The 27,531-nt window shown below is 43.4% G+C and overlaps 6 protein-coding genes across 7 annotated transcripts; 1 reads left to right on the top strand and 5 right to left on the bottom strand.

The window, feature by feature from the left end:
* Positions 1–518: 518 nt before the first annotated feature.
* On the top strand, positions 519–27,531 carry RB195_024626 (uncharacterized protein; the record flags this gene model as incomplete). 2 transcript variants are annotated; one of them, XM_064212469.1, is made up of 11 exons in its annotated part: positions 4,012–4,101; positions 4,368–4,527; positions 7,486–7,629; positions 7,689–7,756; positions 7,809–7,935; positions 8,125–8,137; positions 8,206–8,239; positions 8,359–8,471; positions 8,905–9,041; positions 10,410–10,480; positions 10,567–11,076. In XM_064212469.1, 11 exons carry the CDS (start codon positions 4,012–4,014, stop codon positions 11,074–11,076), a joined length of 1,467 nt encoding a protein of 488 aa, XP_064068355.1. The 2 variants fall into 2 exon arrangements, with proteins under 2 accessions (XP_064068349.1, XP_064068355.1); XM_064212468.1 differs by lacking the exons at positions 4,012–4,101; positions 4,368–4,527; positions 7,486–7,629; ... (5 more) ...; positions 10,410–10,480; positions 10,567–11,076 and adding exons at positions 519–550; positions 19,066–19,246; positions 24,620–24,671; positions 27,439–27,531.
* On the bottom strand, positions 13,494–14,186 carry RB195_024631 (uncharacterized protein; the record flags this gene model as incomplete). The annotated part of the gene is made up of 1 exon (XM_064212474.1): positions 13,494–14,186. The coding sequence occupies one exon, from the start codon at positions 14,184–14,186 to the stop codon at positions 13,494–13,496; it is 693 nt and encodes a 230-aa protein (XP_064068354.1).
* Positions 14,473–14,958, bottom strand: RB195_024630 (uncharacterized protein; the record flags this gene model as incomplete). The annotated part of the gene is made up of 2 exons (XM_064212473.1): positions 14,473–14,841; positions 14,887–14,958. 2 exons carry the CDS (start codon positions 14,956–14,958, stop codon positions 14,473–14,475), a joined length of 441 nt encoding a protein of 146 aa, XP_064068353.1.
* RB195_024629 (uncharacterized protein) lies at positions 15,135–15,702 on the bottom strand (the record flags this gene model as incomplete). Its single annotated transcript, XM_064212472.1, has 2 exons — positions 15,135–15,516; positions 15,572–15,702. 2 exons carry the CDS (start codon positions 15,700–15,702, stop codon positions 15,135–15,137), a joined length of 513 nt encoding a protein of 170 aa, XP_064068352.1.
* RB195_024628 (uncharacterized protein) lies at positions 15,749–16,184 on the bottom strand (the record flags this gene model as incomplete). The annotated part of the gene is made up of 2 exons (XM_064212471.1): positions 15,749–16,016; positions 16,102–16,184. The coding sequence occupies 2 exons, from the start codon at positions 16,182–16,184 to the stop codon at positions 15,749–15,751; spliced, it is 351 nt and encodes a 116-aa protein (XP_064068351.1).
* RB195_024627 (uncharacterized protein) lies at positions 23,069–23,779 on the bottom strand (the record flags this gene model as incomplete). The annotated part of the gene is made up of 1 exon (XM_064212470.1): positions 23,069–23,779. The coding sequence occupies one exon, from the start codon at positions 23,777–23,779 to the stop codon at positions 23,069–23,071; it is 711 nt and encodes a 236-aa protein (XP_064068350.1).

Genomic DNA, 27,531 nt, shown 5'->3' with positions numbered 1-27,531 from the left:
ATTTCAGGTGGAGTATTCGTATACGGCATGGGAGAGTATGGAGAGAGGGGTGATTCCGCCCATTTCTTCCTAATTGCCGTAAAAAACGGCCCGGAAGATGCGGCGCCGCACAAGGCTGGCGCGCTCCAGTCGAACTCCCTGTAGAAAATAGTGCGCCAAAACACCTGAAGCCGTATCTTCCAGGCAGTTTTTTACGGCAATTAGGAAGAAATGGACGAAATCACCCCCCTCTCCGTAGCCTCCCATCCCGTATACAAATACTTCACCTGAAATCCGTACCACCTCAGATTCGTGGAGTGATGCCTTTAACAGAGAAAAGTACCAATTGCGCTATGAGGGGGAAAATGGTATTGGCCTTGTACCTTCCGAATGCCTGTTCTCATTGCATCCTTAAGCGTGGATTAGCGAAAAATGTTTTTTTTCCAAGATCTGGATCAAACAATCAAAGTATTGAAGCAGCAAATACTAACAGCCATCACCAAACAAGCAGGGAAAGTTTCCTTTCAAACCAGATTCGAATGCTGTACGAGAAGAACAAGAGAAAATCAAGGCAGGTTTGCACTTTCTGGTTTGTAAAATATGTGTTTCTAACCTAAACAGACGGCACTTCATTGTAAATACATCATTTGATGAGAACCGAGAAAAATGAAACTAGTTAAAGGCCGCTTCGAATGAGAACTTGCAGATATATGTACATTATGTTGGAATCTAGCTATTAGAAATGACGTCTAACACAAAGAAGCTGCTTCTAGGCACCTCCGATTGTTTTACATCAGAAAAGCATGTTCAGCCGGTGTGAAACTTGTTGTAGCGTGTCAACGCGTCATGTTCTTGGTGGAGGCATTCACTGCGCTCTCTCTACAGTATGCGAAAGCTCCCCGGACCTCCCTTCTCCTTGTATTTGAAATGGTTCTTCATCATTTCATGCATAATACTAAATGGATAGGATCACGCACTTCCAACTACTTGCAATAGTTTTGTTTCTTGTTTCGCATCTACGGCATATCTATTATCTAATGAGGTATTGCCCATGTTCGACTGTCCTTGAATCTTGGCCTTTTGACTCAGCTTTTTATTGATTCGCTTGAGCTGTAGCCAGCTGTTACTACTAATCATTTTTCGGCAGCTAACCTTCCGGCATTGTAGCCTTCGTCATAGCAAAAAGGGAAATGAAGACTTTTAGTAATTTATCCTCTCAAGCGCTTCATCACCCTACACAAAGCAGTCAAATGATAAGCATACTCAACGAACAACACATCGGCTAGTGCTTACCTCATTTGTTGAGTCTATTAAAGTAACAGCCCACTACGTACCACAACTATCATCTTAGTTTATATTGATTTAATTTCTGTTTGATTTTTTGTATATATATATCCTAATATCATTCAGAAACAGGACCATCTATGAATATTTACCCAAAAAGTGAGGCAGAAGTCCAAGTTCTGCAAACTAAACGCTTTGAGAAATTTGAGAACACCTAGGTTGCCAAAGTAGAAAAGGGCTACGATGACTCTGCACTTACAACGCACGTGCGCTTACATCGGAAGCAGATATGAATTCGATGCTGAATTCGACGAAACATACAGAAAAACTAGTCTTCAGCTTAATCTGCAAAGGGCGATATTCCTGAACAAGAGATGGATCTTGGTTGCTATGCTCAACGGACGACAATTCCCGAGTTTTTTCCATGTAATATTAAACGCACTACAGAAAGACCGCCAACTCGATAATCAGGCTTTTTCGCAAAGTCCTTTAAGAAAAAAAAATGTTGCTCGTCGTGTCTTGAGTCTAAACTAGAAAGCACTGGGCTGCTCTCGCAAGCGATCAGGACAGATGGAGGGATTACTGACGTCCACTCGATCATTTCGACGAACTACGAGAGTCACGATTATCGGGTTTATAACGTGGTTAAGGTGTCATTCATTCAAAAAAGCACGCTTACTATTTTAGCGCGCTCCTTCTCTGCTTATGATCTGCGCAAGCGCAGATCTCCTTTATTAGAGAGTGCACAGCCGATTAGTCCCGTGGCTACGGGGGCGCGTTCCCAGGTGGCGGATAAGGGGCCAAAGGCGACCTTGTACCTGAGACGCAGGTGGAGTCAACGGATGGACTTACTGTTTCTGCTGTGCCAGGATCGGCTCATAATACTATTGTATCCCGCACGTCGGTCCAGCCAAAAGCCTGCAATCAAGTGACTAGGAGGTGCAAGGGAAGCGGTTTGGAGTCGCCTCCAACAAATAAGCTTCTCCTGTCCACGCTTTCAGGAGAACGCATCGTTCTCCCGAAAACTCATAGGACTAGAGGCCAGCAAAACCACCCATTGATTCTTAATTTTTATGTAAGACAGTAATAGAAAAGAGTATCCTGATTCCGGAGGAAAGCCTGGAGCCTGAAGCGAAAGGAAAAACGGGGTTGCAGAGGTCATGTAGGCTTCCGAAGCGAAAAGGACTAGGATGACGACCTATGCTTAAAACGCCCGTACGCTTGCATCGGATGCGGCCATTGAAGATCTGATGATGAAACCCAGGAAGTTTAAGTATGACGTCATCGGACTGACCGAGACGAGACGACGCCAGCTACTGAATGCCGTATATGAAACTAGAGAATAACTGTTCGTAGGAACATGCGACAGTAGAGAATTTGGTATCCTCGCCAACGCGAAGCAGGCAATGACTCTTTTCTTTCGACTCTTTCGAAAAGCTGATGACCGGAATCGTACAGTTACGGAAGAGAAGATGTGGATCACTATCAGCTTTGGCTATCTTCATAGTCCAACATCAAGCTAACCTCTTCGAGAAGTAGAAGCTTTCTCTTTAGGCCTAGAGAAGTTCTACAGAAAAGAATGTAACTCCTGCTAGGTCTTTTTTAGTGATTTTAAAGTCAGAATTAGCCCCAGAAAAACCCCTGATAAACTCCACAACGGGACCCACAGCCTTCAATGGAACGAGCAGGAAGAGGCTTTCCGAGTTTATGATAGCGACAGAAATAATCCATGGAAACTCGTAATTTCAAGAGCGCTCCTCTCTGTGCTAAACGTAACAGTCATCCGGTGAAGAAAACTGTAATGGAATTTGTCACATCATCGTCAGTAGAAGGTTTTGCCTGATGGATGTCGTTATTGTCTCAAAGTTGTATACGGCATCGGATCATCGCCTCTTCCTCCAAAGATTTTCCTTTACATAGGAGAAAGAGAAAGAAAAGGAAACGTTGTTCAAAAAGCGAAGTTCTAGAACCATCATCGACTAGGACCTCTTCGCTATGCCAGTCAGCGTTTGGGAGAATAGCACAGTGGGCAGCGCCAACGACGAAATGGCGAAGTTCACGAAGCAAACCATCATCGACTGGGAGCTCTTCGCTTCGTTTGTCGGCTTTTGAAAAGACAGTGTCATGGATAACGTCAACGGACGACAAATATGAACGGCTTGTAGAACATCTTCACGACGACGAGGAAAGCGAGGAGTTTTAAAACCACCAAGAGACGCCTGCCTCCGAAAACTCCAGAGCTGATTCGTCAGTGTGGAGCTGCACGAGCTGCAAGCAACCAAGAACGTCTGAGCTCGCGAGGCTTCGCAGAGGAACGATAAAAAAAACTTCAAAAAGAGAAGAGCAGCAGAATTGGCTGAAGCAGCAGAGGATGGTAAGAGCATTGGCTACTTCCGTCGGAATTTCGCCAATTGTAAAACAAAGACGACTGTTCTCCGGAACCGGATGGAATAAATGCAGCATTGATAAGGGGATGGAAAAGGTCATTCACGATTTCTACCCAGATCTCTTTGACAGCTACGTCCACTAGCTGTGGGAAACCAACAAAACCGTGCAATTGCATAAGAAAGAGGATCCACATGACATCGGCAGCTATCGCCCAATCTCTTTATTGTCTGTCATCTACAAGCTTTTCATACAGGCGATTTTAAACGGGATTGGAATAAAAACATTAGATGAAGGGAATCCAGCACGATTGACCACATACACACCGTTTCAAAACCTACAGAAATATCGCGAAAGTACAAGATGCCGTTGTGTTTCACTTTCAGCGGCTCAAAGAAAGCCTTCGATTCACTTGAGACGACAGCGGTCATGGAAGTTTTGGACGAGCAAGGGGTTTGTACTCGGTACATAAAGATACTTCGCGAGTTATATAGCAACTTCACGACTAAAATTTTCTAATTCTATAGCAATTTTTACAATCGATGTGGAGAGAGGGGTTCGACGGGGTGACACAATCTCACCCCAAGTATTCAGTGCTACTTTCAAGAACGTAATGCGAGGATTGGAATCGGATAACACGGGAGTGAAAGCCGGCACAACATCAACAACATCTTCATCTGCTTGATGATTTCGTTGTTATGACATTAAGCACCATTCAGGTGAACGAATGCTGGTCGAATTTGATGAAAAGTGTAAAGAAAATCGGTCTTCAGCTGAACCTAGACAAGACGATGTTAACGGGGAACGGATGGGTTTCTGATGCCCCGCTCAAGCTCAGCGGAACGAATATGTCCGAAAGCTCCAGCTATGTATATCGAGGTGAGAAAGCGCCGTTCTTTCTGCCTTGATCTACGCAAAATTTGGGCGTTTTGCAAGCAGGAGGAAATGCGATCAGCGTCATGAACGTTCAATTGAAGGGGTCATTCTAGGAATAACCCGCTTTACACAATTAAAAGAGGGATTTGAAGATGAGTTCTACGTATTCGATCAAAGAGCATATACCAATTAAATTAAAATTAGTTTGGGCGGACACCTGTTGCGTTTCAGCGACAATCATTTGACCAGAGCTGTGTGCCGCTGGATAAAGTAAATGATAAAGGATCAAGTGCCTGGCTTTAATCAATCCGCTTTGAGATGCGCGTTCACTTTAATCTAGAATCGCTGGAGGTTAACGAAAGTGTGACTAGCCTAAGCCTTAGAGAAGTCTGTACTAGTTTGTTGACTTCAGCGGGACGAAAAGCTTGGTTGGCGTTGGATTGTATTCGTACCCCCGATCGATGGTGCAGACACAGCGGAACCTCTTACGAACGGCACTAACCCCCAATGGTTGGATACCCCGCGATATTAAATGTATCTTCGCAGGGGTGTGCGGTTCTTAAACATATCCGAGCCCAAACTTTCCTATATCCAGCTAGGGTTCGCACAGAGCCTACCCATCCTTCTGTCACTATTCTATAAGAGATGGAACTTTACGTCTTGACTGAAGTGTCTGTCAAGGCCGAATGTTTCCAGATCTTTCATCACCACCTCTGCCCAGAATTTTCTTTCACGGGCAGAAGGTCTTTTCCAGTTGGGATCTGGAAGGGACAACTTAAGCAAGACGGTCCGACGGTCTCCTCATTCATTGGTCTCATTTGACCAGAGAAGCGAAGACGGTTTTCCGTGACAACCTTAGAAAGCTAGGCAAGACGTTGATATTTTCCATGTCTCGTACGCCGGTACTCAATATTCACTTCCAAGTAAAGTTCTTCGTTATGGCACCCCATCGGTCAAAAATAGCCTAAAAGTCATTCAAACAGCATCCCTTCATACAGTCAAGCTTCTCCAGTATCGTCGACGGTGCTGCCCAAGTCTCCGATCTTTACATCATGATAGGGCGAATTGTGGATAGGTAGACTCGCAGCTCGACTTCGTTGGTGATGGCAGTCGACCACAGGCATTTGGTCAATGAGTTGAATGGCGAATTAGCTTTAGCGCACCTCTGCTGAATATCTCTCTCGTAGCTTCTACTGTTTTTCAGCATACAGCCCAAATAACAGAGCTCATCGACGAGATCGATTGGTTGTCCATCCAACCTGATTCCCGTTGATAGTCTCGAAGAGACCCACATGTGCTTGCATTTTTATTTTATTTTATTTTTATTTATCAGGGCGGTGAGCTGCAGCTAACTTCGATCCAAGGTTAAGGTTAACAATATGTTGTAATTCGCAGTGCAAGAAGCGAATATTACTACATCGTCGGCGTACTCGAGATCCACCAAGGAACGAGCAGAAAGTGATAAAATGACGGCCGGACACTGCTCACCTGTCCTTCGCATTATGTCAAACGTCGGCAGAATTGAACAGAAAGGGTCCCGCCACCGCCCTTTATCTCGCTCCACTTTTCTTTTCGAACGGTGTAGTACATCCAGCTGGTGTTCGGACCGCAATAGTTGTTCTTCTATTCATGTCGTCTATTAGGCGTAGGAATTTTCTTGGAAGTCCATCGGCGCGAATCGCATTGAGAAGACGACCTCAGTTAGAAGAGTCGAAAGCGGCTTCGATGTCCAAAAAAAACTTCGCATTCCGCTGCCACGCTTCAATCATTCTCTTCACAATAAATACCTGATCAATTAGAAGCGTAAAATTTCGACCCTACTTGATTCTTGGCATACTGGCTGCACGTATTCGATTGACAATGTGAAGCAATAGCCAAGATCTTTATTACGGCTAACGTTTCGGCGTTGTCGCTTTCGTCAGAGCCTGAAAAGTCAAGACATTTGCAACATAATAGAAGGGAAGAGTGCTGTGTCTAACGAGTATGCCAAGAAGTATGCCAAGAATCAAGTAAGGTCGAAATTTTACGCTTCTAATTGATCAGGTATTTATTGTGAAGAGAATGATTGAAGCGTGGCAGCGGAATACGAAGTTTTTTTTTGGACATCGAAGCCGCTTTCGACTCTTCTCACTGAGGCCGTCTTCTCAATGCGATTCGCGCCGATGGACTTCCAAGAAAATTCCTACGCCTAATGGACGACATGAATAGAAGAACAACTATTGTGGTCCGAACACCAGTTGGATGTACTACACCGTTCGAAAAGAAAAGTGGAGCGAGATGAGGGGCGGTAGCGGGACCCTTTCTGTTCAATCCTGCCGACGTATGACGTTATGCGAAGGAGAGGTGAGCAGTGTCCCGCCGACGTCATTTCAACATCGTCTGCGTGTCCCTTGGTGGGTCTCGAGTACGCCGACGATGTAGTAATATTCGCTTCTAGCTGCACGAAGTTGCAACATGTTAACCTTGTATCGAAATTGGCTGCAGCCGCTTCGCCTTGATAAATGTAAGCAAATTTGGGCCTCCTCGAGACGCCAAGAGGAATGAGGGTGGACGGACAACCAATTGATCTCGTCGATGAGCTCTGTTATTTGGGCTGTATGCTGAAAAACAATGGAAGCTACGAGAGAGATATTCAGCAAAGATGCGCTAAAGCTAATTCGGCCTAACCACAATTCGCCCTATCATGATGTAGAGATGGGAGACTTGAGCAGGGCCGTCGACGGCACTGGAGAAGCTTGACTGTATGGAGCGAAGCTGCTTAGACGACGTTTAGGCTATTTTTGACCGATAGGTGGCATAACAAAGAACTTCACTTATCAATGGATATAGAGTACCGACAAGTTGGAAACATTAACGTCTTGCCTGACCTTCTGAAATTGTAACGGAAAACCGTCGTCGCTTCTTTGGTCAAATGAGAATGAGGAGACCGTCTGATTGTCTTGTTCAAGCTGTTCCTTCCAGATCCTAACTGGAAAAAGCCTTCTGATTGTAAGAGAAAATTCTGGGCGGAGGTGGTCATGGAAGATCTGAGGACATTTGCCGTTGACAGGCACATTAGTCGAGACGTGATGTTCCATCGCTTATGGAGTAGCGTCGGAAAGATGGGTAAATTCTGTCCGAACTCTAGCTGAGGATCGAACAGGGTGGGCTCGGATATGTTTAAGGACGACACACCCTGGCGAAAATGCAGATAGCCGCGTTAGGCCGTAACACCCGCTCACCGATTAAGACTGTAAGTCACTCCTTCCTGTTGTTTCTCTCACTGACCAAAAGGCACAGATAAGCCAGCCAATCGGCGGCTTCATTTTAGTGTGCTGGATATTGAGTGGAACCCAGTCGCTCGCGAGTCTGGCTGCCTGATGGTTGTTGAAACACATTACTTGTTCCCTGCACCTTTCTTCACTTTCCTTGGTAAGTGCGGTGACGTCTTCGAATCTTCGATCAGTGACGTAAAACCAAAGTTCTGCTTTCCTTAACAACCTTCGTGAAGAGTATGTGACATCACTCTTTTGAATGGGTGATGAATGACGTTGACCGCGATTTCCTCCTATTTTTGAAGTGCCCAAGTTTCCGTAGCAGACATCAGAGAATAAAATTCAGTGCTGCTGTGCTAGTGACACGGAATTGGATTAAAATTGGTCCTCTTCACTAAATTCTCGATGTTTTTGTGCGCCCTTCCAGCCTCACGTCTTCTTTTGCCCATGTTGGAGTTCAGGTTATGTTCATTTTCTGAAACAGATGAACTTACCTGTTTTATTCCGATATGTTCCTTCCGTTGAGCATGAGTGGCTCATCCGAGACCCATCGGTTTCTTATGAGAATCATCTTTTGCAGATTGAACTGAAGAGCGACATTTTTACATGTTCCGCCGAGTTCGGCCAGTATTGGTTTTGCTTGCTTAGAGCTGGATGTTATCAGAACGATCTTATCGGCAAAGCGCAAATGGTGTAGCTGCCGCTCATGAACGTTCACTGCCATGTAATTTCAACTTTTGCATTGCGTTCTGGAGAGTGGCTGTAAATATTTTTGATGACATTGTGTCTAACTATCGGACCCCTCTCTACTCTATTGTTTTATGTTCCAGGTACTTTGATTAAAAAGACGCCTCGTTTTTTGTTGTATCACTCCAGTCATTTGAAGTTGAGTCAGTTTTTGCAGCAGAATAATAAAGAATATCTCCCACCAAATACAATACAAAAGGTACAAAAGGTTTGACTACACAATACAAAAGCGTCCTGCTCACTTCTCAGCTGACCTTTCTAATTAGTGTGAAAGGATGGTTATGAGATGTATTTCATAGAATATAGTTGGCTTTTACGAAACAAGTGGCGCATCATGAACATTTATTACAAATTTGAATTAGCAAAACGTTTATTTTAGAGTAGCAAAGGCTTATGCAGAACAGAATCGAAGGTTGAAGAGGAGACTAAAAGAGATGAAAGAAGAATTTCATGAAATGAAGAAAAATCATCTAGAAGCTGAGGCTGGAACTATTCAACCGTCACCTGGTTTGAATGGTATGTGTACGTTTAAATCACTACAAACTTTTCAAGACTTTAACGTTTACGGATGTTTCCGGAGAAGAAACAGATTTGTCAAAGAAAGTAACATTCGTCGGAAATGCATAATAGTGTTTTACATTTGTTTTCTACTACCTTCTTTCTGCATTGACTTTTACTTTCTCCTAGATAATGCAGAGTCTTGGGCCAAATTTTCAAAATTAACTCTATTTGAAACAACTAGAATTTACCATTATAATTACCATAAACATCTATAAGGTTCGCCCATCTATGCTTTGTGCTTTTTGCTCAGAACTCAACAGGGATTTCAAGGAAGTCAAAAAAGTTGCCAGCAAGCTCTGCAGTTTTTTAAGAGTGTTCGAACGAGGTGTGTCGGACGTTGTTCGTGCAGCAAATGGACAGTTCATCTTCTATGCTTTTCTCGCATTGCGCCGGCTAATATTCGAATATGATCGACTTATAGGGTTACTCTGACAGTCTTGACTGCAGGAAGTAGCTCATAGTCATTGTCGAAAGAAGACGGTCGTCAACTGCTTTTGAAGGATGTATTTCGTGCAGCGAAGCAATGAAACCAGCAGCTGACCACTCAACAAGAACCAGTGCCCTCACCTAACCTGTTGTTAATGTCTGCGACCGCTCTGCTCGTGTTCGACGTTACCGTAGTAAACAAACGCTCGAAGTTGTTAGTTTAACATGTGATGTTAATTGAATACCCTTATATATATATATATATATATATATATATATATATATATATATATATACCCACATATGAAAAGTTTCAGGATCAATCTATTAGGGTGTTCAGAAAGTATCTGCTGAAAATTTCGCTGTAGCGCAGATTTTTTGAGATGTTCTGGAAGTTCCCGTTTTAAATATATTATATAAGGACTCTATCGCTTGTATACACATAACATATCTGGCTCCCTCTTCCTTGCCTATTTCATCCTATAATGGCCGAACATTCCACCCATATTCGACACGTACTCCTTTATGAGTTCGAATCTGGCCACCTCGCTGCTGAAGCCCATCGAAACTCAAGCTAAGTATTCCGCACTGAAGCCCCTTCTGAGCGGTCTGTGCGCTCCTTGTTCCAGAGCTTTGAAGCTGGAAACAAGAAACTCAAAGATGAGCCTCGCTCTGGTTGACCGACTGCAATATCGTTCGACGAACTAAAGAATCTGGCGGAGCAGCATCCATATGGAGGTGTGCGGTATTTTGCTGCCAATCTTAGCTGTCCGCTGTCCACCGTGAGCAATGGACTGCGATCTCTCGGAATGGTGAAAAAGATCAGTGGCTCCCACATGCATTGAGCGACGGCAACCGCCAAAGACGCTTGGACATCTGCACTCAGCTGCTCTCCAGAAGCCGCAGATACGACTGGCTGGACACCATTGTCACTGGAGATGAGAGATACGTCAACCACACCCACAAACGTGCGCTGTGCGCTGGCGATGAAATGCCGGATCCTTCTCTGAAAGGTGAAATCCATGAGAAGAAGGTCATGCTGAGAGTCTGGTAGGGAGTTAATGGAATCTACCGCTTCGAACTGCTGCCGGACAACACGACAATTACTGCCGAGGTCTACTGCGCTCATTTGCAAAGACTGGCCGACAAGATCCGCAAGGAGCACCCGAAGTTCGACAACGTTCGCCTGCTGCACGATAATGCGCGCCCTCACATCGCGAAGAAGACTTCCCAGAAAATTCTGGGGCTCGGATGGGAAGTTCTACCGCACCCACCGTACAGCCCGGACCTGGCCCCGAGCGACTACCACATCTTCCGATCGCTTCAGCATCACCTGGAAGAGAAGCGCTACGATGATCGTGACCACCTCGAAAATGACCTTTGGGCTTTCTTCGCCTCTAAATCGCCGGAGTTCTACGCCAAAGGAATCCGTGATCTTGTGAGACGTTGGCAGAAGGGTGTCGATGTTGATGAGATTATTTCGTCGAATAATGAAATGTTGTTAAAAAGTTGTGTTGTTTTGAAATTTTGCCGTATTTCGGCAGATACTTTCCGAACACCCTAATATAAGGTCTTTGCGCTTGCCAGAGCACTCCATTCATTTCTGAAAAACCCTTAATTTTTCGAATTTTTATTGTAAACTGAATTTCCGATTTCCGATCCAACTAATATACAGAACGCCGCATTGTATTAAGTATGTTCAACAATTTTACCTCTAAGTGATCACCTTCTTCCACAGATATCTTCCTACTAAAAAAAATCTGACATCCTACATGGCGGTCGAATGGATAAAGTGTTAACACAGCACCATATTGCAGTTAGCAGCTTCTTTTTGTGAGTGCTCACGTGGCGGAAGAACAAAGCGTCTTCTCTATCAGGAACGCATATATTCTTTTTGTGACTCAATTTTGCATCTTAAACACATGGCATTTTTTCCCATAATAACCTATTATTTCTTCAACTCCTCGGTTATTTGAAGGCTGAATTTTGCCTACTTTATTATAATATGTGTGGGAATATTATCTATCTATTCATCCACCCATCCACCTATCTACCCCACTTCTGTCTCTATCTCTGTCTCTATTTCTCTCTTATTTCTCTGAATCTCTCTCTGCTTATATCTAAATCTATATTTATATCTAAATCTATGCCTAGCGGTGCATTGATCGTAGCAACTGGCTAACGTCCTCACATATGACACTTAAACATCTCGATCTCTCAGCACGGGTAGTAATGCATTGGATTCTACGCTGTTGAAAGCTTCTTCATACTCGACGAAAGTTAGGATAAAGGGCAGGCTATAATTACGTGCGCCGCTATGATCACATAAAGCGGGTGGCCACCAGCTCTGGTGAAGTTTGCTGACATAAAATCGGGGGTCATACTAGGTTTCATAATTGTTCTTCTTTTCGCTGCTTACAGAGTTTTCTTCTGCCTGTATATCAAATGACCTTCCTCCTAAGCTTTCCTGCAGCTAGTTCTTGCCACCAACCGCCTAATCTGCGATGCATTCAGATAATCTTCACGGTCCCTCTTTTTCCTAACAATTCCTTGATTGGTTTCCAAATTTGATCCAAGATTGTCGTGCGCGCCCTCATGACACGCTCAGTACAGAACCGGAATGCTCTGAACAGCAGGTCGTCTCCACGGTTGGGTCCTTCTATATGTGCCAGTCACATTGGGACAAGAAGTCCTTGGGTATGCATACGTCGTATACGACTACTTTCGTTGTCGATAGTAGATGTTGTTTTGCATTTTGTGACTGAGTCGTATTTATTTTGAAAAATATAGATCAATCTGTGTATCTGCAGCATATATCTATATCTAATCCATATGACCTATCTGTCCGACCCGTATAATCTATCTACCTGTTCCTATCTAATCTATCAACAAAACACTACACAATTCAAGATGCATGGATTTGATTCATGTTCTTTCAAAAGTTGGAGATTTTCCAAAGTCCAAATTTATCCAAACGGAAGATTATGGCGGTGTGCAACTGGTTATTACAGTCCCTGGACAATTTATTAAGTCCGAATTATACTGTTAGCATTTTGCTTTAGAAAAATTCAAATCCTACGCCTATGCTTCCGACATTAAAAGGGTAAAGATAAAGTCACTGGCGTATCAGTCCACTTGGGATGCGCCAACTCGTTTTACTGGATTTCGTAATCGTTGAGGTTTTTTTAAGAACGCGTGTTGGCCTATACAATGACTTGCGGGGGCCAGCCGATGATTAAGTCAGTGTTTTTATCCTCTATAAGTCTGGTACCAATTTATCGACCTCGGAGAGATGAGAGTCTTGGTTTGCACTAGGTCGATTTCGAACCCTCGACCGTGAGGCTACAACGGACCTCTAACCGACTGCGCCACACCCGACTAATACATGTACAATACGCTACAAAAGGAGTAGGCGATTGTTTACATCACACCACTAAGAATCCTTTTTATATTCGAAAATTATCAGAAATTAGCATTTATGCCTAGCCTTCTGAACTTTTTTTCAAGCATATCTGGGAAGTTTAGCTGTGAGCGGAACTATTTAAAGTTAGCTGAATTGCTGTTGAGCTAAACATCTTCTTTTTCACCCCAGGGCGTGACTTCTATCTAGCTGATCTACCTAATCCACGTAATCTGTCTAATCTATGTTATCTATGCACGACAAACCACTACCATGCGATCTCCTTCTCTGTTATCTAGGTAAGGAACGCAGCTGGGACTTACGTAGAGTCGGTCACGATTACGTGTCAGCTGATACTTGAGGTTAGGTGGTGGTATTCCAACAACTCTCACGCAGTTCTGTAAACCTTTTCTATGTAGACAGCTCCATGGCACTCTGCTCACATTATCAGATACGTGAAGTAGACAGAACGAATTTTCTTTTTTGGGCCGTCCACTTGGAGTTTGAGAGGGAAGTCGTGCTTGTCGCGTAACAGTCTCTAGTAAGGCACCCATTGGATAGTACTACTTTGATCACCTTGATCACCTTGACTCCCGATGATCTTCGAACAGGTCGAGCGAGCGCCAGTAATTCTTCCATTTGTCCCGATCGCGTGCCAGAGTCGCCCAGTGGTTCCTCCTTTCGCGTGGGACAGGAAGAGCATCATAAATTTCTTTGAAGGACTTCGTGAAGAAGTCTGACCATCGGATCGGCGGTCTTCCTGTAGTGCGCTTAATATCACAAGGAACCCAGTCGCTCACGGCTCTGGTCCAACGGTTGTTGTTAAAGCGCATTACGTGTCCGGCCCACCTTATCTTACTTTCCTTGGCAAACGCGGCGGCGTCTCTAATCTTCGATCGTCGATGTAGGAGAGAACTTCCAATCCCGTCCCTCACTTGCGTGAAACAGGATACTCCTAGCATCACTCTCTCAATTGCGCGTTCAATGACGCTCACCGCGTTTTCTTCCTGTTGGTGTTGAAGAGGTGAGCACGAAGCCGGGGTGTTCCTGGTCTTCTTCACTACATCCTCGATGCTCTTGTATGCTCCCCAAGCAGCTCGTCTCCTCCTGCCCCGCTCGGGGGTCAGGTCGTTCATCATGTGCAATTCCCGACCCAGATAAACATAGTTGTGCATTCGGACATGCTCGTTCCGTTGAGCATGAATGGGGTATCCGAGATCCATCCGTTGCGCATGAACATCGTCTTTTGCAGGTTCAGCTGAAGACCGATGCATCCACATGTTTCGTCGAATTCGGTCAGCATTCGTTCCGCTTGGCTGATGCCAGGTGTTACCAGTACGATATCATCAACAAAGCGCAAATGGTGTAACTGCCGACCATCAACCTTCACTCCCATGTCGTCCCATTCCAACTTTCGCATTGCGTTCTCGAGTGTGGCTGTGAATATTTTGGGTGAGATTGTATCACCCTGTCGGACCCCCCTCTTCACGTCGATGATGATATTCTTGTAGATTGGCGAAATTCCGGTCGTGAAGTTACTGTACAACTCTCGAAGTACCTTTATGTACTAAGGACGCCTTGGCTGTTCAAGGCTTCCACTACCGCTTCCTTTTCAACTGAGTCGAAGGCCTTCTTTAAGTCGATGACGGTGAAACAGAGCGGTATTTTGTACTCTCGTGATATCTCGATGAGTTTTGAAACAGTGTGAATGTGGTCAATAGTGCTGAATCCTTTTCGAAACCCTGCTTGCTCGCATGGCTGTCCTTCATCCAAGACTTTTGCAATCCTATTAAGGATTACTCCTGTAAAGAGCTTGTAGATGAAGGACAGTAAGCAGATTAGGCGATAGTTGCCGATGTCATGTGAACCTCCCTTTTTATACAGCAACACAGTCTTGCTGGCCCTCCACTGTTTAGGAACATTGCATTCCTACAGGTAACATGTAAAGAGCCTCATCAGGGTGTTGATGAATACCGGCGGAAGGTTCTTCAGGTGTTCTGGTCTTATTCTGTCGGGACCGGGTGCCGTACGATCTCTTACCGACATGATAGCATGTCGTATTTCGGATGGGAGAACCCCTGGAATGACATGTCCATCTTTCCTCAGATGGTGAGGAGGCAAGTGGACATGGCTGTCGAAGAAATCAGAGTAAAAGTCGTAGATGATTTTCTCCTTCCCCCTTCTCGATGCAATGGTTGTTCCCTTCTTGTTCCGGAGAGCAGTCATCCTCGTCTTGCGACTGGCGAATTCTCGACGGGCATGGCGGATGCTTTTCCCGCCTCTGCAGCTTCAGCCAGCACTTCTGCTCTTCTCTTTCTAAGGCCTTCCTTCATCCTCTCTCTGCGAACCCTTGCGAGCTCGGACGTGAGTTCTTGGTTCCCTGCGGCCCGTGTTGCTCCACGCTGGCGTATCAGCTCAAGAGTTTCAATCAAAGAGCCTGTCTTATTCCGTTGTCCATTGCGGGATCTTCCCAAAAGTCGGCTAACGTAGCGAAGAGATCCCAGCTGATGATAGTTCTGGGATGACTCTCTCTGAACTTGGTGGCTTTCTCTTCTTTTCTTGTGAAGGAAAATCTTCCTCGGAGGAGGTGGTGGTCGGATAGAACTGTATAGAACTTTAGCACAACAGCGACATCCGTCAGGCAAAACCTTTTACTGACGATGATGTGGTCAATTTCATTACGGTACCCTTCATCGGGTCCAGCGTAGTGGAGAGGGCTTTTGGAATTGCGAGTTCCCATGGATGGTCTTGGTCGTCATGATGAACTAGGAGAGCCTCTCCTCTGTTCATTCCATTGTAGGCCGTGAGTCCCGATATGAAGTTCCTCAGGCGTTCTTCATGGGCCAATTTTGGCGTTGAAATCGCCAATTATGACCTTGTAGAAGGCATGATCTTTTCGGTAGAACTTCTCCAAGTCCATATAGAAAGCTTCGACTTCTTCTTCGTAGCTTGATGTTGGAACGTAAGCGACGAAGATAGTCAAAGCTGGTGTTGGACCACATCTTCTCATCCGCTGACTTCCGATTCGGATCGTAAGTTGTTCAAAAGAGTCGATGTTTATTGCCATACTCGTGTTGACGCGGACGCCAACTCCACCAACACCCCTACCGTCGTATGTTCCCAAGAACAGTTCTTCTCGAGTTTCATATACGGCGTCGTCTCGTCTTGGTCAGTCCGAAGACGTCGTACTTAATCTTCTTGGCGTGCATCATCAGATCTTCGATGGACGCTTCCGATGCAAGCGTACGTGCGTTATAAGTACAGATCGTCATCCTAGTCTTTTTCCGTTTCGGTAGCCTATATGACTCCTGCAACCCCGTCCTTCCTGGCGCTACCGTACCAGGCTTTCCTCCGGAATCAGGAGACTCTTTTCTATTACTGTGACATCCATAAAATTTTAGAACCCATGGGCAGGTTGCAAGCCTCTAGTCCCATGAGTTTTTTGGAGACCTTTCGTTCTTCTGGAGTGGACATGTGGAGCTTATTTGTTGGAGGCGACTCCAAACCTCCCTTGCACCTCCCAGTCACTTGATTGCAGGCTTCTGGCAGGACCGACGTGCGGGATACAGGGATGTCATGAGTCAGTCCTGGTTCAGCAGAAACAGGGAGTCCATCCCTTGAATCCACTCGCGTCTCTGGACAGGCACAAGGTCGCCTTTGGTCCGCGATTATTCCCCTATCCGTCAAACGGGGACGCGCCACGTAGCCTTGCGACTAACCGGCTGTGATCTCTCTAGTGAGGGAGATCCGTGGAGTATTACTTTATGAGCCAGAATTACAGAATGAGGTGAGATTTATGGAAATACCACCAGCCAGCATCAAATGTCAGCTGGTGCGTAATCGTGCGTATGATTGACTTTGCACTACTCTCAGTTGCGTTGTTTGTCCACATTACAGATTGCATGATATCAATAGTAGTTTATCGTGTGATATGCAGGTTGTGTAGCGAAGACAAAAAGGAAACGGGACGCTCACTGTGCATTCGGATAGGGGGCATCTAGACGTGCTGACAAAGTCTAAGCTTTCGATCCCATTCGGAGCGCACCGCAGAATACGTCGCGCAAACTCCGAGAAAAAGGTTTAAGGTTTTTTTTAAAGAGAAAGTTAGGAGACTACCTTTCCAGTCCGAGATTATATACCATATCACGCGGAACGCTATAGGCATTTCAGATAACTGGCAAAAATTTAAAAATGAACAAAAAAGATGAACGCATTGGGAACGCAAACGAACTAGATCAATAACAAGATTGGTGCGAGTTTTGTTATACGGAGCGGACCGTTAGGTCCCTTATTAGGGTGATGAGCTCTTGAGAGGACGAATCACTAACGGGTCTGACTTTCTAGGCTCCGACCAAGGCGATAGCGTCGAAACGTTAACTGTTAATAAAGAAATGTCAATACCAACGCTGACGTTGACGCTCAAACAAACTAATAAAAGAGGTACTCACATGATACATCTGGTCATTCCCAGCTCATTTTATAGGCCAGCACGCATTTGTAAAACCTCTACGAGACTGAACTGCAATCAAACAGGTCGGCGCATTCCAAGTAGATTGATACCCCCAAAGACTTCGTCATCTGTCATTTGCTGAAATGGTCCAAATGTGAGCGGGGGTAAAGGAATTGAATGAGGAAACTCTTTTGTTGAGATGCTTCCGAAGTAGTGGCCCCATTGTTTTAATCCCAATTCTGTCACTTTTGTCACTGACGCTGTAGAAGTTTTGATATCCTCCGTCGAAGGTGACGAAATCTCGCCAGTTGGTAGATGAGACGCTCGTCACGCGTGTCGAATATCTTAGAGACGCATTATAATGGGCAACCTTCGCTATGGCACTTGCTTTTTTGTCTCCTTATTTGCCTTCTTTGCTTCCCCTAAGTCATCAGTTTTCATGTGTCTTATTGTTGAGATAGGGGCGATGAAGGAGTTTCTCCTTGTGGGCCTTCGTTTTTACTTAATGCATTAATGACTACTTCTGTTTCTCTACTCCTTATGGCGATGCTGTGCTTACAGAGCAGTGTATGGATTGTTCCGATAATGTTACGAAGTCGCGAGACGCCACGTATGTTCGACGCTGTCGATAGTAGGTTGGATGCGCGAGATAACTTCAGCTTCTTCCCCCTTGAATCGTAACTCGAACAGACCCGAAGCGATTATTGCTTTTTTAAAGCGCTTTTTTCGCTTATCTGGGGAAAAGGATGATGATGCGTTGAGATGGTAGGGTTCATTCAAAGAAATCCAAACACGTCGACCAAAGGATGGAGCGGAAGCTGTGTTGGGCTGGTGCCGCCATGCGGGATGCCCAGTAACGTTTATTTTTCCTTTGTTTGCCTTCTTCACGTAGTTTTCTTTCAACCCGTCTTCTTCGGTGGCTGCGCTTCATTCTAGCGACGTCCTGCACCACAATTGCATGCAGAGTACGCATCATTGGCCAATCACACAAGAGGCTGCCGTAACGTTTTTCCTCATCAAGTGGTCCTCACAATACGCCCTTGATTTGACTCGAGCAGCATGAGCGCAACAGATAGGTTGTGATCTCTTTTTATAAGGATCTTTTGTTCAGGATCTTCACAAATTGAACTTTTTATTCAGACGAGTATGAGCTAGCTAGCTAGCTAGCTTCATACAGAGTTCGACTATCAAAAATTCAGCTGAATCTGCAACCAACTCGTCATTTTTCTAGTTATTGTAGGAGAAGCGAAAACAAAATTTCCCACACTTGTACTAATTTTCCATTTCGAAAACAATCAGTTTGTTCAAAAAATGAGATGAATGATAAAAACTTAGTACCTAGTACATTAGTATTTGGCCTCAAATCGCTTACTAGCACCTGAACTGTTTACATCGCAGCGCATTTATTTAGCTGTAGCTCCGACCAAATCAAATCAACTGTAATTCTGAATGCATCTTGTGTGGGTTTCATCTTGCTCAACTTCTGATTAAGAGATCGTAGTAATGGTATCAGTGATAGAGCAAGTTGAAAGACATCATACAGGACCTTTTGTTAGAACGAGATGCTAAATGCTAGCTAAGCAATATGGTTCAGTTGTTGTAACCATACTTACAGCCAGAGTTGTGGAATACTTAGGCGTCATGATAATCAAAAGGCACCAGACTTCTAGCAGGTTTCTTGCTAATTGCTTTCCGATTTTCAGGATTGGAAACGTGGAGCAATCTTCAGCTTATCGAATTAATAACAAAGTTGAGAACCACACGCCTACGAAGGCCAAGTAAGAAAACTGTCAACGAAGTTAAAGCAGCTCTGGAGGTCTCGGATGGTGGATATTATATGAGGGAGTATCTCAGCAGAACCATCCCTGAAATGGCTTTTGGAAGGTGAGGATTTCAATATGAATAACAAAAAATCTGGAAATTTGCTTTTTACAGGAGCATTTTTTCTAAAGAACAAGTGCCTCACGTTTCATAATCAGTTTTAGTGCTGCTGATTTCGCTTGTTCTCCAATTTCAATTCCAATTTTTAGTCGAAACGATGAATACCAAGTGGTTAATCCGCATAAAAAATAATCAGTAAAGAATACCCGGTGTGGTAATCGAGTAGCGCCGATTATTTATTACTAGGTCATTGTACGTAAACAATAGGTTATCCCGCTCATGGTTACTAGATTCGTGCAGCTCCAAGAATAACAGAGCGCTGATTAGCAAGCAAAACTGAAGCAGGTAGTAAGTAAAAAGAAAAAGCGATGAAGATGGTGGGAGGAAATGAATCGGCTTGACAATTACAGCAAAATCTTACTGATTTTGCAAAATATCCGAATTTTTGCGAAGCTTTGTTTTCAATGTCAAGAAGAAGACTGGCGTTTTCCAAAATGGTGAGGGATAAGCAGGAATAAGTAACCGAGTAGCAAAGAGAATCGAATCAAAAATTCAAATGATAGTTCTACCATTAGTCTTCGTCGAAGTCCTGATATAAAGAATGATCAGCAAAGAATAGTCAGTTGAGAGTAGTCAGTAGTTTGCCGTGTCATGCTGGTCTTTTGTGGTAGTCGGGTAGCGCCGATTATTTATTACTTTGGGGTACTTGGTTAAAACCATCAATAGAGGACAGAAGAATTAAAAACGACTGTAAACATGGCATAGGCAAGGTTGAAAACGTCAAGGCGCAAATTAAGCAAAGAATTAAGGCAACAATAAGGTGTCCTATACGTAAGCGAATCAGTACCAGTAACAACAAGAATAAGGCAAAGTGATAATAAAGCGGAATGCTAAAAGAATGTTGAATGAGGAGTACACACTCTGGTAGAATGTTTATACACTGTTCTTCCTGACAATTCGCACCCTAACGGTATTCCGAAAGACATTTGAAAACCTGCTATTTCATGCCGTAGGAACGCCGGGTGTTCGGAATTGTGCTTCCCGCAATATCGCAACGATTGCACAAATCACCTGCATTACCTTGTGCTCCCGTTGTCCATCGATCGAGTTAGCACCAGTAATACTTCCATTTGTCCCGATCGCGCGAATGCTGCTCAGTGGCATCTCTTCTTGCGAGGGACGGAAAAAGCGCTACCACATTGTGTAAAGAAAGGAGAAAACTCCTTTTTTTACACGATGTGGTTTAAGCGCTTATATTGGGTAAGAGCTGGTGGTGGTTTCCGAGTGAACATTTTTTATTTTTTTCATTTATTATTTCGCTCACCAATGGGTACGTTCTTACAAACTTCCTCAAGCGTGGAACACTCACCTGCGCATATGCACATCGCATCCGAACCGGTGCAGGTCGAGCATTCCATAAATGAAAATATTCAATTGATTTGAATTCATAACTCTGTGTCTTCCTCCCACAATTTATATTGTGCTCCGAGACACACTTCGGTCACAAGGACGAATGTTTGAATCAAATCTGCAGTAGAGTGCAATTAAAAATTGGGTCATCACCACTAATTTATAAAAGGGCGGGTGTGGGGCAGTCGGTTAGAGGTCCGTTGTAGCCTCACGGTCGAGGGTTCGAAGCCGACCTAGTGCAAACCAAGCCTTTCATCCTTCCGGGGTCGATAAATTGGTACCAGACTTGTCTGGGAGGATAAAAACACTGACTTGATCATCGGCTGGTCCCCGCAAGTCATTGTATAGGCCAACACGCGTTCCAAAACCTCAACGATCCAGTAAAACGCGTTGGCGCATCCCAAGTTTATTGATACGCCAGTGACTTTATCCTTTTTTTATTTGGATTAGCGGCTCTAGAACAACCTGTTCAATATATATATATATATATATATACATATATAAAGCCGGACATCAGACCTTTTTTTGGTGTTCTCTTCGCTCGCCTTCACTGACCAATTAATCAAAATTAATCAAAAATTAACGGCAGAGATATTTTCTGTAAAATAAGGATTTTTCTAACGTTTTCTCCTTTCTTTTTTACTATGTATGAAGGCGAAGGATTTCATAGTTATCTTTCTAAACGCGTCAGTTCTACATTTTGAGAATATTCAAACTTTAGAATACTCCTTCGATTCCAATATACTATAAGCACAATTTTAAAGCATTACTCGAAGAATGGTTTTCTTCCTGTTTTCCTCAACGGCTACCAAAGAATGATGTTTAACATAAATTGACGTGAACGACATCATCGTATTGATAAAGATAATGTTCCTCGTCAAATTATGTAAACTGTTGGCTATTATTTAATTCGGTTTTCATTTCGGAGGCAAACGTGCAAGGAAACAGACGCACGGAGGAGTCATAAAGATGAAATGCAACGGGCGCAGCGGTCACGGGTATGAAACGGTTGCAAAGTCCCATTTACCTTTTGCGACATGCACACGAAGTTACTGCAAGATAATACTGCATTATGGCACAACAATTCTACGCCGTTGGACCAGTCGTACCCCCTCCACTTCGAATTTCGTGACTCACACACACATACACGTGACAGAACAAGCCCCCTATTATGTATCATGATCATGCTATATAATAACGCGCTTAGTGTGTGTGTGTTGTCTGTGTGTCACGAAAATAATGCATAATGATGCAAAACTCTGCACCGGTGAGGTGCCAAACCATCGCCATGCACATGATAGATGAGCGCTCTACCCTTCCACCATTGTCCAAAACTGTGTAGTCATGTATGTTGGCTTTGATAAGGCAAACTAGTTTCTCTCATATGTTAGTGAGGGTTAATAAATTTTTATCTGAATGTATACTGCTAAATTTGCAATCTACTATGCTATATAATAACGAGTTTATTCTGTTACGTGTGTGCGTCTGTGTATGTGTGTGTGTCTCAGTCAACAAATTCCAAAAAGAGAGGGAGACGAATACAATGTTGTCGGTTTGGTGCGTTGGAGGTAAAATGGGGTGGGACGGGTCCCACGGAGTTGAAATGGTGCGCCGGTGCCAGAAAGCTATGGAGTGGGAAGAGACGGGTTTCACTGTGTCGGATTGGTGCGTGGGATCCCCAACGCCGTAGAATTGGTGTCTGTGGTCCCTTCGCATATCTATTTCGCAGAATGTCTCATGATACTGCTAACATCCTTTGTTCAAAAAGAGGAAACACACGTGCGAACGACTGATCAAATACAATACATAGTAGCTAGTTTACGCGATCTGACGTAGCACGTTATTTTTGTCACTACGATAGTGATATTCGCGTCATTTCATGATAGCACATCGTTGTTTGCTAGTAGTTGAGAACGGAGGAAACTCATACTTTGAATAATGCTTCCAAATTGTGGCGATTTGAGAGAAACATTGATGTGAAATCAAGTTTGATTGTTCTCCAAATATAGAACTGACGCGCTTAGGGAAAAACCATAAAATCTTACGTCTACGCTTGAATTTTCGCGTTAAAAAAAGTTTAAGAAAACGTTGATAGAAAAAAGCAATTCTATTAGGGTGTTCGGAAAGTATCTGCCCAAAATTTCGCAGTAGCGCAGATTTTTTGAGGTGTTCTGGAAGTTTCCGTTTTAAATATGTTATATAAGGACACTACCGCTTGTATACACATAACATATCTGGCTCCCTCTTCCTTGCCTATTTCATCCTATAATGGCCGAACATTCCACCCATATTCGAACTTCTTTTCTCCTTCGTTGCCGATAGCAGATGTTCTTTTCCATCGTGTGGCTAAGTCGTATTTTTGCACGAAGGAGACGGTGATCAGAACCACTACAAAAGGATGGTACTACTGAGACGTCAAGTAAACACCACCTCCGGTTGGTGAGTATGTGGTCGATCTCCGCACAAGTCGCGCCATTGGGCGATTCCCATGTCCACCGACGATGATCTTTTTTTCATGAAAAGAGAGTTCCCATAAAAGAGGCGAGCGGCGGACAACCGCCCGGCGAGACGATTGCCATTTTCATTCCGGTCCCCTAGTCCAAATCTTCCAATCCTGTATTCCTCTTCTGTGGCCTTTCCTAGTTTTGCCTTGAAGTCTCCGACAACGAATTTGTAGAAGGACTTCTCGTTGCGGACTACTTCCTCCAGCTCCTCGTAAAACGCGTCCAATTCGGATTCATCAGCTGCTGATGTTGGTGAGTAGCAGTTGATGATACTGATGGATTTTTGGCGCAGAGGGTGGAGGCGAAAAATGGCCAGACGAGGTGACAGGATCTCGTGAGAATCGACGAGATGGACGACAGATGGGTGCACAACAAAACCAACACCGCCTACATTTCGCGACGGAACCTTCTCTCCACGAATGACGAGTGTACCGTCATTCATCTGTCGTACGTCGCTCCTTCTGCACTTGGTGTCCTGCAGAGCAATTACGTGAAATTTGATACGCTCTGCAGCTCCGAAAAGGGCATGCAGATCAACGTCTGTAGAAACTGTTCTCGTGTTGTAAGTACACAGTCTGAGACAGTCTCCATGGCGAGTCGTGCGTGTATCGCCTTGGTCCATAATCAATGACGTCCTGAGATTTCATCGCCTCTCACCGGTCGCCATACCGTCCGACGTCTGAGACGGCAGGGCCCAATGTGCAGGGTACTGAGGCAGTGAATATACTGGAGTGACAAAGAGACTTTTCCCCAAACTAAGCAGCCATGCCACAGCGAGCTTAGCTTTCACCACAGGTCGTCGCCCAACCTATATGGATCAGGGAACCACCTTGCGACATTTTGCCAAGAGGGTGGTGAATCTTAGCAGTTGAGAATATTGATTCTATAGATTACACCAACTTTCACTGTCTTCTCAGATCCAATTTAATGTCACTTCACTTCTCATCCTTTTTATTTTTTTTATTGCCAAACGCTTCTAATCAAAGTGTTGGTAAATCATGCGCCAGCTTCCGAAGTGTTGCTAGGTAGATCAGATCAAATGGTTATTTTTTTGACACGCATGTGTAAACAAGGTCACAGGTTTACGTAAAAAGAGACAAGATTCTCCAAGTTTTTAAATCCCTGGCGTCGCCTGATAAAAGCCCAGTTCGATTCGCGATTCGAAATAACCACTGACAAGAGTACCTTTTTCCAACAGATTGAAATGAGGTCTGTGCACAATGCATGGCAATTTGCTTGCAAAATTTACCATGCTCGATTTTGGTTCCTATAATAATATTTCGTCACTCAAATAGTTTAAATAAGCCCTTCAAAGAAGAAATCTTGCCATGCCTTTTGCAGGCAAGATTTCTTTTGTGAGATCACGGATTCCGTTTCATCAATCTGAGACATTGTGAGCCATTGTCGCCGCTGTTTATTACATTTAGATGTGTTTAGAAATCAATAATAATGTCTATTTTAGCGAGCGATTGCCGCTCTATGCATCTTCGAACGAGCGCCAAATCAATGACCAGGTAGAAAAAAATTTCGTATTTATTCTCTCGAATTAAATAGGATTGTTACAACCAATGTTTCTAGTGTCTCCTGCAATGTTTCTAACATTAGATTGGTTAACATTTCGGCAATTTTTTCTTTCTTCAGATCGTGAGAAAGTGAAATCGAAAGTGATTTATCCGGACAAACGTCCTATCTGCTCAAAACAGGAGTCGAACTACTCCTGAATCTCATAGTTGCAAATGGAAATGTAAACTGTACCTTCGGAGAGAAGGCTTTTCTGCTCTTGCTAGAAACACGTGTTGGAGTGACTAATGCCTGCAAATGACAGCCTTAAGGAGAGAGTTCCCGCATAATAGCAAGCATTCTTCTTTGCGATTAATTTTCGAGCTTCTGACTTTCGAACTCTAATCGCCATTGCGCTACACCCGTCTTATTCCTTTACACCTGTATTTACTTTATTTTTATTTCACTTATATTTTTTATTTTATTTGTATTTTTATTCTCTTTATCTTATTTTTTAAAGGTTTTCTTTGATGCTCTATCAAAAACGTAGCAAGCGATTCATTTATTGCGCTATAGTAATCGCGTAACGAGGAAAGGTGCATTAAGCAATGTGCTAACTGTGAAGTAAATGAAGTTTACGTCCTTCGGCATTTAGTATTCAATGTGAAGTCACTTCGTCAATGATTTTCTGATTATCGCACGACTTTATTCTTAAAGCAAGTGTCCAATAAAACCCCTCGAACATACACCTGCCTCCAAAATATGGCGCGAATTGCTCGGTAATAAGGCGACGTTCTTAATTGCAGTTCATTCAAGAGTGATTGGAGTGAATCCAAAACGCTTCCAACAATTTTAGACCCAATGTTTTAGGTTCCTGTGGTCATACTTCAAACGTTACGCTTTCTCGTGAAAGCTCGAAGTCATAATCTTTACCATAGTTATAGCTGTGACTTTTCCGTCGCTTAGCAAATGCAAAGGGCATTCAACAATTTCATTCTTGATGGTTCTTCGTTTTCAGTAACTTTTATGACTACTATGGACATTTCTTTTGATGAGATCTTTTTCATGTAATCAGTTTGTCCAGGAAACGTTTCCTTGGATAAATCACTCCTTTTCTCATGGACTCCTAGCAATTTTAACTTTTTACCTTTTTAAATTTTACCTTTACTGTGTACTTCTTCCATGAGCTTTTGTGTAGGTTGTTCACTTTATATGGACTACATGAGTGGAAAACTGTTTCCCCAGGAAGCGTGTCCGGGCGGAACAGAACCGAGCAAACCGTTACGCTTTCAAGAATCGAGTGTCTATAGAATTCAGTAGTAAATAAACAGAACAAAGTGTATAAAGGGGGAAGAGTGAAAAAAAAAACTAATTTTTTCGTGAATCCCAAACTATCAGTAAGGGAAAACTTGAAGAAAAAGAAATGATGAAGTAAAATAAGATAAAAATGGAACAGTGTTACTTATCTTAGTTAGTCGATCAGTGATGACCTAATTACATCATTAAACCATTTTTCCTTCCAAATGTGCACATGAGATCTGCCTCTGGGCAATTTCACTTCTGAAAAGTGATAAGTAGGTCACATTGACAACACTCGGATCGTATTATAAAATGAAGGTATATGTAATTGACTACCGTGGAAAAGTTCGTTTTCGCTGAGCTTTTCAATTGCCAATATTTTCGATTAGATTTGAAATTTAACGAAATTCCAAATTTTTGATTTCTGATTAAATTCGGTAAGAATCGCATCATAACATGTAGGATTCATTTTTACCCATTACTGCGATACACATTCGACATAAGAAGAAAGTTGAAGTCATTTAAAGACGAAAAGTTGGTGAGGGGGCGAATGTACTATGAATATGCTTGGAAGAGAAATTACGAATAAAATATTTATAGCTAGAACTATGTATTGGCACCTACAAAACCTGTTGAAATACGTTTCAGGAAAATCTGTACAATTTCATTCAGATTTGTAGATATTGTGGGAAATAAGCTTCATGATGAAAGAATATATAGACTTTATTTACAAAATATGTAGACGTTATTAATTGACTTTCCGTTGTCACCCACTTTATAAACTTTGTTTTGCACTATTTGTTTACTGATTAATTCTTTTCCGTCCCCTCTTTTCTGGTTATTTTTCTATTATTGCATCGTTCTACACGAACAGCGGCTCGCTCGAAAACGTCGTTGTGCCCGTCCCCCATTAAGCTCTGCCACCAGACACGCCTAGTGAGAAAAACAACTATACACTCGCATGATCCCAAAGACCTCTAGTGCAGATAGTATTCATTTAAACTTATATCTTATGAAGACTTCGTTTGGGTATCGTCTTTATCTTTCTTCTCTCCTCAAGAATAAGACCCATAAAACGTGCAGATTCCTGATACCACTCCAATTGCGTGAAAGTTTTAAATGAAAGTTTTTTCTAATTGTGGGAATATCTTTGATTCAAATGGCGCGAATACGAAACCACACAAAAACAAAATTGCTCGCTTGACAGTCAACTTTTTTTAAAAGTGGCGCATGCACAGTTGCAAAAGTTTTCTGGCTGTGGTTACCTCGCAAGAAACTTCTTTATTTTTTGTTCCTCATGAATCTTTGTTCGTTCTTAGTCTACCTGCCTCTAGAGTCGCAATTACTTAGCATGGAATCTTTTTGCACCCAAAATAGGACACCTTTTGTGAACTTGTAAGATAGAAATTGAAAATCCCCACGTTCTTACACCTGTATTCGACTTTTCCTACCTTTTACTCGTTATCTACTCCCTCGTTTCAGGTTTTGCACGACGTTCTTCTCTATGTATTTGGCGATTTGACCACAGCCCACAGTGAACGTCAGATAATCTCGAAGAAATTGAGTAGTAGCTGA

This window comes from Necator americanus, chromosome X (genome assembly GCF_031761385.1).
Source record: "Necator americanus strain Aroian chromosome X, whole genome shotgun sequence".
Classification (NCBI taxonomy): domain Eukaryota; kingdom Metazoa; phylum Nematoda; class Chromadorea; order Rhabditida; family Ancylostomatidae; genus Necator; species Necator americanus.
The sequence above is the reverse complement of the archived record's forward strand: the minus strand, read 5'-3'. Positions and strand labels throughout refer to the sequence as shown.